Source organism: Dipteris shenzhenensis, chromosome 3 (genome assembly GCF_047967505.1).
Source record: "Dipteris shenzhenensis isolate YYH24624 ecotype China chromosome 3, Dip_SZ_1.0, whole genome shotgun sequence".
Lineage (NCBI taxonomy): Eukaryota > Viridiplantae > Streptophyta > Polypodiopsida > Gleicheniales > Dipteridaceae > Dipteris > Dipteris shenzhenensis.
Genome location: NC_141598.1, coordinates 63454465 through 63465298, shown reverse-complemented (window position 1 = coordinate 63465298; position 10834 = coordinate 63454465). Strand labels below are relative to the sequence as shown.

General features: G+C 42.9%; 1 protein-coding gene across 1 annotated transcript; it reads right to left on the bottom strand.

Moving 5' to 3' along the window:
• Positions 1–1479: 1479 nt before the first annotated feature.
• On the bottom strand, positions 1480–8545 carry LOC147904152 (E3 ubiquitin-protein ligase RSL1-like). The gene is made up of 3 exons (XM_087372779.1): positions 7860–8545; positions 2183–2964; positions 1480–2013 (listed from the first exon to the last, which is right to left on the bottom strand). Exons 1-3 carry the CDS (start codon positions 8511–8513, stop codon positions 1647–1649), a joined length of 1803 nt encoding a protein of 600 aa, XP_087228905.1. The 5' UTR covers positions 8514–8545; the 3' UTR covers positions 1480–1646.
• Between the last annotated feature and the right edge of the window lie 2289 nt (positions 8546–10834).

Below are 10834 nucleotides of genomic sequence, written 5' to 3'. Positions count from 1 at the left end.
TCAGCTATATCGAAACATCTTGCGCGTGTGGTGCAAAAGCCCCAACAATAGAATTTTGGACTTGAAAATATCCAATTTGTACAAATATTCAATATCCAATTTGTACGATTGGATATTTGTACAATTTGTATGATTGGATATATACCTTTGTAAGACTAGAATATAACACACTTTTTTTTTGTGGAAGAATATAGCACGCACACACACACACACACACAAAGGGGAGGGAAAAGTACGTGCACGCACATGCACGCGTGTGTGTGTGTGACACAAGGGAGGAAAAAAGTACGTGAACGCGCACGTGTGTGTGTGTGTGTGTGTGTGTGTGTGTGTGTGTGTGTAGTTGATTGTCCCTTTCTTTGGGATTGTTTATTGTAATATAATGACAACTAGATTTCCCCTTTAAAAAAAAGTGTGCGCGTGTGTATATACATGCACACACAAACACACACTTTTTTTGGGTGAAATCAATCCCAAATAGAACTACAAGCATAAGGAGATCTCATTATATGACAAGAAGGATAATCTAGATCACGCGCATGTAGACAGTCATAGAATGATTTCTGTAGAGATGCCAAGATCAACTGTTATTTAGCAAGAGAAGGATCACCAAAGGCCCAATGGTTGCAATCCTTCCATCCTTATGGTTGCGGTCCTTCCATAGGGTCCAAAGAGCTCAATAACGAGCCCGCTTTTTAACACAAATTATAATTTTCTTTTGTGAAAGAACCTTTCATTAAGAAGAAGCCACATTCATAGCTGTCCAAAAGTGAGACAGCTACTCACAAACTAGAAGCTGCGCCAAAGAGGACACACACACACATATGTATGTATGTATATACATACATGTATAGGCTACTGTTCCGCAATAAAGTCCACCAAAAAACAATGCTTCGTTACATGTAGATAATGCATACTTTTTCTTGGGATGGCATGGTCAGTATGACGTTGATTGCCTTGGAATCCAAGGCTATGAAATTTCCTAGCCCCATGCAGATGTCTTCATTGTCCCAATGCTAATACATTGTAGGCACGTTCCACGTCTTGTTTGTATTACATTCATAACCCAACATTTAATACAAAATATAACAGAAATGAAAGCCCCAATTCAACTTTGCATTGTTAATTTAAACAAACATTACATATAAATGAATAGAGGATCCTCCTATGTCCAGGAGAAACTAGAAACTGCTTCTGTGAAGCACGTAAGGTTACCTGCCTTTCAAAAAACCTCATAGTAAACCCTTAAATTGCTCCCTTATCAATGTTCCATTAGCTTAAATATGAGTTTTATATCAAAGAAAGCAAAGTCACACGTACATTTCATTGCCCCAGTTCTTAAGTCCAACAAACTTAATTTCCAAAACGCAGGCAAGCATATCAAAATTTGTACACCACCATCCATATGTTTATGCACATACCACATTGCTGAGGCTGTTTCACTCCTGAGGAGACAGAGTAAACTTCACCATCCAAATTTCCACAAAAAAATTTGTGCAATTTAGCGTTTAGACTCTCTTAGGAGTAGTATGATTAATCCTGTTTCACCTTCGTTCATGTGCCCCATGAGCAAAGTTACAAGTCCGTCCATGCCTCTGCCAATATTTACAGAGTTTGGTCTTAGGAGGAGTATGATTAATCCTGTTTCACCTTAGTTCATGTGCCCCATGAGCAAAGTTGCAAGTAAGTCCAGCAAAGCAGTTGCCTCTTTGCCAATATTTACAGAGTTTGGTCTTGTAAAATGGATTTCTTTGCATAGGAACTAAAAGAAAGTTAGACCTTCCAATAAGTGCATCGAAGACCTCCAAATCCTCGTAAGTCACCTCTTCAACGTGCCCAAAATCCACATCAGACTCTTCTTCTAAGCCATCAAACTCTTCTTCTGAGTCATCATACTGCACTTCTACTATAGGTTCATTGAGCAAATAATCCTCATCCCACAGTTGACAACGGCAAGTTTGTCTGTTGTCTTTCCACTGCGCTCCACACAGATAGCAAAATTCATAACCACACCTGCATCGTGCATCCGATAGGGTTATTCAACATCATCTTTTCATATTAAAGCAGAGACCAAGGGGGTCATCCCATCCATAAAATCAATGACTGGTTTCAAATTCACCATATCAATGAGATTTGCCACTGTCTCAAAAGAACTACACCTGATAAATAAAGGAAAACATACCGACAGGTCATGTGGTAACAACCCTCTGAAAGCTCTATCATGCGCCTACACTTTTTACAGCGTTGCCAATTTTGATTTTCAGCAAGCTGACAAAGATTGGCATCCTGTGCATCGCGCATTTGGGGAGGAAGCGCCTGGTAAACTTGACAGGACATTGATTGATGCCAGGGAACTCGGCATTCAATACAGAAGAGTCGATGACACTCCACACATTCCACACATGCACTTGCTGAACTTGATGTACTTGCTCCCCGAGTCGCATCTATATCTGTTCTCTTCATAAGGGCAGAACAGTTGGAAAAAGGACAATACACTCTTTCAGATTCCGGCATGTTCATCTCTATTAATCGTTTATTCAATAAATCATACCACTTCTGAGAAAGGATGGACTGGCACTGGGCCAGGCTTAGACTCTCACTACAGCCAACTTGTGGGCACCGCACTGGAACTTGACCAGCCTGCACTTTAACCTCTGAATGCTGAATGATACAAGCGAGACAAAATCGGTGCGAACAATCAGAAACATCAAACATGTCAGTCTGCTGCTTTCCTTCTAAACAGATGGTACAAACTTCCCTCAACTCAGAATTTGAATCAGCTGTGTTAGAATCCCTTGTTGCTAACTGCAAATTGATTGATTCTCTTGCCAGCCTCACAGCACAATTATTTTCACTTCGTGGATCCAGGAACACATGAAAACGTTGCAGTTTTTGCACATATTCCAGTACGTGGGACAAAAGCCCTTGCAATTTACGGGCCCGCACCTTCCATCTCCTTGTCACCTGGCCATGGAAATCATTAGCCAGATGCTTACACTTAATTCATCAGCTAATACAGTTCCTAAAACATGCATTTAACCAACTGTCGCCACTTTAACTACTGATAATCAAGTATCAGCACTGACTAGAGAAGTACTCATCCACAAAGCTCTCCAAGTAGTCATCCTCCAATCTTTCTCACTAGATGACCTGATGAACAATAAAATGGACGAGATAACATCTCTGAAAAACAGAAAGAAAGTGACTGAATCTCAGAATACTGAAGTGGAAAAGAGCAAAGAGAAAGACATGACAGCAATCCTCAGTAACGTTTTCCATCAAACAATGCACATCTCTGTCATACAATGGCTCAACGGTTGGAAGGAAAGGGGGCAGAACAGGGCATATAATTGTCAGATTTCAAGATGCACAATCCAGGCTCAAAGTACCTAAACACAAGCACCATCTCAGGGGCCACTCTATTTGAATAATGAAGGCCTCACAAGAATTCGATACCCTCAAAAGCTCAAGGAACTGGAAATAATAAGAAATGCAAAAAATAGGGCAAAAAAGCACTTATGTAAAGGACAAAAATAGCCATTATAAAAAAGGGAAAAGGCGAGGGTAACAAAGCATAGGGACTCGAAACCCTCAGGATTAAAGTATGGAATGAAGGCAGCTCATAGTTCAGGGAAATACAAATGCAGACCGGAGAAATGGAAACGCTACTGAAATATTTAGGGGGGCTGAAATGGGGCAACGCCATGTCAGCAAGTGGTTTTCAGGGGAGGGAAAAAGAGGCACCATTGACCATTCATAAATCAGAATTAGTACTCATATTTGGGTGACCATTCAGAAATCAGAATTAGTACTCATATTTGGGATACATGGGAAAAAAACAACCATTTGCCATTGTTCAAACTTCCGTATCTGTTTGCTCCTAGAAGAACTATATGGCCTGGTATGGAGAAAGGAGAAATACAGTCCTCTATTCTACCTTCTCATGATCTCTGCCGTGTGGTCTTACAGGGAGAAACACAGAACATCACCATCAAACACCAACTCACTCCATGTGCACGCATGTATGGAAATAACACTTCAGATCTAGAGAAAGAAGACTCAGATGTACAGCCAAAAAAATTGTATTGATGTAGAGAACCAAGTATAGAGCACATGTACCCACCTATAGTATGCTATCATGGAGGTAGGGTATCAAAACCGGCTCATACCTACTAATGTCAACTCTTCATCTCTGCCATGCACCTTCCTATAGGCTTTAGTAGCTACAAAGCGAGCCCTCTTGCTCACCCTCATGTGCAACACCCTATAGCTCTCCTACTCTACAATAGACCTACCTCTGGTGTGTGCTCCTGGAACTGGTGTGTGCACCTAGAAGGCCAAACCCTGGCAGACCGAACTGCCCAATTAATGCAGAATGAAATGATCACAAGATCTCCCTCTGCTCTTCACCCTCAGTGGTAACCTGCAGGCTAAGAGAATGGATACCTGATATGATATGATATGACTCTATTAAAGTCTGCTTGAGGCCCTACAGGATCTATGGGACTAGAAGCCACTCTCATAATAGTGTCTCTTTTACATCTGACTGATACATTTTCCACTAAATCCTATGCGGTTAGTATGCACTTGGCCAACCTAGCGGCCATGTCCAAATGTTTACTACTGTGTTCCAGAGTCCAGTTGCTTGGCTAGTTGGTTCATAAGGACTGTTATGATGAGGTAATTGTTTTTGTACCTTTCCATGTACTCTTCCCTGATATGCATGTATGCTCTGCACTAAAGTAGTGTATGCTCTTCATTTTCTCCATCTCCTGTTGGGCAAATTTTACAGATTCTTGCATCCTTGGGGATCCTTGGTCTGGCCCATCTGCCTTTTTCTACCTCTAGATCGTGGGAGCTAGTTCTTATTCTGCGGATTATGTGCCTTTTGGACATTCAGATATCCTCCCTGAGATATTCCTGCATTTCGTACTTCTCCATCATGTTTATCTCTTGCTTCTAGAATTCCATTTTTGTTCCCGGAGCTTGCCATAATTTCTATAGCATTTTCTCCATGACTAGCACTTTGATTTCCCCTTCTTCCTCTAGGATATCTACAGCATGTAGCCCCCATCTCTCCGTCCACTTGACTCCCTCTCTATGCCAACCTGAAATTTTTGTTGCCTCCGTGGCTCTATACGGCCATGGCTTTATATGGGAGTCTGCTTGCATCCATCTTCGTTACCTTGTAAAGGTATGTTATGTATCGGCACAGAGCTTCCCCTTCATTCGCTATTATCCATGTCTTTGCTAAATGACGTGATAGCGGGTTTGCACTTTGATCCCCAGCTCTCCTATAAGAAACCTTTTTTGAATTGTTTCTATTCTTTTCCAATATTCTTTAGAGCCTGGGTGCCCAAGTTGGGCATCCATAGAGGACCACAAATACTATGTATAGGAACTTCCTCATTTCCCAGCTCCATAGATGTGCTTTTTGTGTTTAATTTGGAAACTATATAGTGCTTGCAGACCCCCCATAACTCTTCTCTTCACACATGCATTCCATTTGTGATTGTTCTCGAGCTCAAGCCCCAAATATTTATATGTTGCAACTACTTCAAGAGGTGCCTCTTCAAATGTAAATGACGTTTGCTGGTTCCCTGTTTAAATTACCATGACCTTTGTCTTTGCAATATTGACTCTCATCCCTAATTGTCACATGCACCAGGGTCAAGCCCAGTGGCAGTGACAGCTGGCTACCTAGCCTGCCTGAAATGGCCCAAAAGGGCCTGGTTTTATAGGCAAGGGCCAGCAGCCTGGTTGGTGGCCCAAGGTTGGCCAGTTCCCAGCCCTACATAAAGGGGCCTTCAGCCCCTTTTTCACAATCTCAGCTTCCTCAGTTCAGGACTCAGCTCCCAGCCTCCAGCAGTGCTTCCAACCAGCATAGGTGTGAGGTTTGGGTGTCCTATTACCGCAGCATAGTTCCATCTCCTGCATATCGTAGTTAGGGGAGTGGTCTCAGCACAGTTTTGTATGCCGATTTAGCAACCATGTACAAATAAAGCAGTGTACTATAGTTAGGTAAATCTCTCGTGTCTCTCATGCTTGAGTTTGCCTTTATATTCATCTATTTTTCGCACAACAAGCCTCCGCATGTTACATTGGTATCAGAGCAGTATGGTTCCTTCAGGCCTGAGTTAGGTTGGAGGGAGTCCTAGCAGCAAAGCTCAGATATGGAGACTCAGTTAGAAGAGAAGGGACCATGTCTGGGATATTCTCTAATTTTGTATTTTGTTCGGATATTCTCTAATTTTGTATTTTGTTCGTACCCCGGACTAGTGGCAGTGCCATACTCCAATATCCTCTCCCTCCCAACCTTCATCGCGAATCGGGCCGGCTCCCGTCTTCACCCATATGCATTTACACCTTGCAGGACAAGGTTGGGGGGGGGATTTTTTTTTATCCTCTGGCAGTCATTATTGCAGCAATCGATGGGCCTTCCAACCTTCCATCATGGACCCGTCCAGTAGAGCAGCTCTCAGGCAAGCGTTCAGGGAGTAGAATCATCTCCTTGGGCAGCCACCTTTAGTCACGTTCCCGCCTTCGAACTCGAGCGATCCAGACGCCACGATCTTCCAGTTGTCCCCCTCATAATGAGGGGGAATAACACTGATTGTGATGAAAGGAATATGAGCAATAGCATAGGTACAAGGGGTTACTGAGGCCATGATCAATCTTCACATTAGAGATAGGCTGGAGATTTGCAACAAACTACCAAACTTAAGGGAACAGACATTTGGATAACAAAACTCTCACCCCAACAAAACTTGAACAAAAAGCAACCAAATGAGGGAAGATAGAAAGGACCAAGTAGGGCCCTTCTCAAGGTAGGGCCGCTCTCATAGAATGTCAATAGAAGAGACTATTAAAGCTATCATCTCAGCCTATACATATGTCGGGTGTGTGTGTGTGTGTGTGTGTGTGTGTGTGTACATATATATGGAGACTTTACAAGACTTTCCCTCTTGTAAAGTTATGACATTATAAATACACAGCACTGGATTTTACTTTTAAAAAAAGTGTGTACATATATTGTATACATAGTTTTTTCCATACGTTATCATACGCATATGGCATACGGCTATGGAAGTATGATTGAAGTATGGATCAGCCCAGCCCCTGGGGCTGAATCATACGTGACCCTACTTAAAAAAAACAGGGAAATATACATTGTACACATTTAATTGACAAAGAGCTACAAAACTCTCAACTTAAACTTGTATCGATTTTAAAGTCAAGAAACTGATTTTTTCATAAACGTCTGGGAACCCCTTTTTCCCCCCAAAAAAAGCCAAGTATGATTGGCCGTACCATACACGTACGGAATAATTATTTCATACGCGTATGGTTCAGCCAACCATACGAACTATGTATATATAAATATACACAAACACACTTTTTTTTTGGGTAATTATATGTGTACATACACACCTATATATAAAAGAGCTCATAAATAGGAGTGATACACACACGAAGGCTCTCATCTCAGCCTATGGTATTCCTTAGGCTGGTTTCCAGGAGCCTTTAGAACTTTTGGAAAGTGCACTAGGCACACAAACCAAAAGTAATGGCTTTTGTCAATTACCCTCTCTCTCTATTAAATCTTTAGATTCATAGACGCTTATAATTTTTTCTCTCTTTTCTTCTCTCTCTCCGTTTAATTTTCTTCCTCTCTCCTTTCTTGCTGCTAGATTGAAATAGTAGCTCTCCGTTTCCTTCCTCTTAGGATTTTGAAACTACGTCTGCTCTTCATTTGTTGTTTCAGGTTTCTTATACAGGGCCCCATGCATGGCCTCCCGCAAAATCTATCGTAGCATTTTATTATTATTGCTCTGGTACGAGAAGGTGGATATCATTACTTGATTATAAACAATAACAGAGTCGGTGTGCGCCTCGACGTCTCGGACACCCATGGAATAAACCATTTCTAATCCTGCTATCAGCGCCATGTAATCTGCTGCTGTTTTTGTAATTCCTAAATCCAACGGTTTTCGCAATTCCATCAAAACATTTCCTGGCGAATCCAAAACGACTGCGCCTATTGCCGACGGCGTCCTGGAGTCCTCAATCCCGCTCCCTGACGATACAGCCGTAAAATACAGCTTGCAGGGCAGAATCTGTTCATCCAATTCGGCTTCTTTGATTTCAAAGGGATCTGCACATAGATCTCCCTGGGTTTCCGAATGGCTTTGATCCAGGTCTAAGAGGTGCTGCGCAAACTTAGCGTCATGGGCGCGGCGCTTGAGCTCCAGCTGGAGCAGTTGTGCTTCACGGGCGATGACCGTCTGCTGCTGGCATTGGGCAAGCTCCAGATTCTGAAGTGCGAAGGCGACAGAGCGGTCGTGAGGGGAAGGGGAAGAAAGCTGGGGAGAGTGATGAAAAAGGGAGGAAGCTTCTTCGAGCTGGAGGTGGTAAGCAAAATCGAAGTCCGACTGAGCGATGGAGGCACGAGAAATTTCATCTGATTGAAGAGAGAGCAAGTCAGCGGGCGGATGCGGAGCTGTTGCCATCATCGCCAAGGCCCAAGCTCCTCAACGATTCAGATTTCCAAGAGCTACTATATATACTTTTCCCTTCCTAATGTGACACGTTCTTTTCGGCCTTGAAGCCTATGGCATATTTGAGAAAGCTCTTTTTTTTCTTTTTTTTTGAGGGATTGGAGCCACATCAACGTTTCAAACCCGCTAATTTCTTCGGATTCTTCCCTTCAAATCCTCTCTCTCTCTCTCTCTCTCTCTCTCTCTCACCTTTCTGCCTCCTTTTGCATGCTGCACATTCTCGGCCAGGCCTTATGAATGATATTCATCTTGTTTTCCTCCCAAGCAAATTCTCGAAACCTTCAATTTAAGGCCTTCAAAAAAATTGGGCTTCAAAATATACATATAAATATATGCTTTTTGGCTCTATTAGAAGCTAATAGAATAGAAGGCCATAGTACATTCATCCATCATCTACCTAATGGCTCATTCAACTTCAAACATTTGTAGCTACGAAACCACTCATCTTTTCGAATTGGAATCAATTGCAAATTGATTCTATTTTTGCAAAGAAAATTCCCAGAGTGAGATTTCCTCAAAGGCACGATTGCTGCAAGAGACGGACGCACAGATGGAGAGTATCTAATACTTGCGCCGAATAGAGTCGCAATCTTCTATGTCTTTAATGCAATTACAATCAAAGGCTCAACAATGAAGACTATGAAGCTGAGGCTACGGGTGAAATATGTTACGAGAGTAGCTGGAGCACTTTGTCACGCAGCACAGTGAGAGAGAAGGGTGAGAGCAGCGAGCACAGAAAAGCTGAGGAAGGGAGAGAGTGAGTGCTTGAGTGAGGTGGGTGACGCATATATAGAGGTGTTGTCACTTTTCCTCTCATTTTCAAGGTCCGAGGGTGTTGGTCACCTAAAGTCGTGTCATCGTTCATTGTAGCATAGGTGTTCACAAGTGTCCTCAGGTCGTATTCCATTGAGAGGTGTAGGCTGAAGTGTGGAAATCAAAACTAGCATGTACAAGGGTAGACTGCTGCAAGCCACCTCCTTGATTGACTGTGACTAGGTGCTGAGAAGATATGGCATGAGTGTAAAGATCCCCCTCTCCTTGCAACCACTACCATTTGCCTCTAATCAATCGAGTACCATAGCTATAATACCAAAGAGTTTTGAAAGAAAAAAATCCCAAAGGGTTTGCAGGGTTTAAAAGAAGGATAGAGTTGAGGAAGCTAACTAAGGGTTCCAAGGTTTAGGAGTCCAAGGTTGAGGAGTGCACAGCTAGTCTCCTGCACTTATTCATGGCATTGAGGGTTTAGAAGGAGGTACCAAGGTACATGAGCAGGAAGGGAGGAAGAAGGGAGGAGGAGGAGGAGGAGGAGGAGGGAGGAGGGGAAGGGAGGAGAGAGGAGAAGAAGGGAGGAGGAAGGAGGAGGAGGGACGAGAAGAAGGGAGGAGCAAGGAGGAGGAGGGAGGAGGAGGGAGGAGGAGCGAGAAGGAAATTAGAGGAGATAAGAGGCGGGAGGAGTGTGAGGGTGAGAGCATGCTTGAGCACAATCACGTGAGAAAGCATGGACACGTGGAGACTATTTGCGCAAGAACAGCAAAGTAGTAATGAACACAATGCCACTCAAGAGTGGGAGCTGAAGGTACTTTGTGAAGGTACTTTGTGAAGGTACCTTGTGAAGGTACTTTGTGGAGGTACGTTGTGGAGGTACTTGTTGTGAAGGTACTTGTGAAGGTACCTCAAAGGGTGAGGGCTCTTAGTCTTTCTCTCTCTAGATCTCGATTTTACAAGTATGACCAAATCTCTTCTAAAGAGGAATTTGGCTATCCTCGTCCACTAGATTTCTCAAGTTATATTCCAAGCTCACGATATTACAAGTGGACCTTTGCCACTACGCCACACATGCACCCTTGGCGCCACCGAGGCAACAAGAGGGAGAGAGGCAAAGCCCAGAAGCTTCGAGATGCAACCATACCTAGAAACTTCCGTTTATCCACCTTAGCTTAATCAGCCATCTTGCTCAATTCTTTCCACAAGCTTATGTTAATCAGGCATCACACTCCCTCCTCTTAATTCAAATACCCATTTTTCCAATGTTGTGGGCACCTATTAGAAGGCCATAGTAAAATTTGGCATTCTCATTGAAGGTGAGTGTAGGCCTTCAATTTTCAGGCCTGGTGCAAGTACTTTGACTATGATGTAATTCTTATGGTAAAGAGGGAGGAACTCTATATATCATTCAAGGCTTCCAAGTGGCAATGGATTATTAGTACAAGTGAGGCTAAGGAGGCAACTCCAACTCCTAAGGGTGCAAACATTGATGAAATAGCCATTGATCTTCT

Excerpts from the sequence above, each read along its gene's own strand:
- LOC147904152 (XM_087372779.1), bottom strand. The coding sequence starts at position 8,513 with ATGATGGCAACAGCTCCGCATCCGCCCGCTGACTTGCTCTCTCTTCAA. Across the intron at positions 2,965-7,859 it reads CTGTTATTGTTTATAATCAA|GTGACAAGGAGATGGAAGGT; the intron begins GTAATGATATCC and ends TTCCATGGCCAG. Across the intron at positions 2,014-2,182 it reads TGTTACCACATGACCTGTCG|GTGTGGTTATGAATTTTGCT; the intron begins GTATGTTTTCCT and ends TGCACGATGCAG.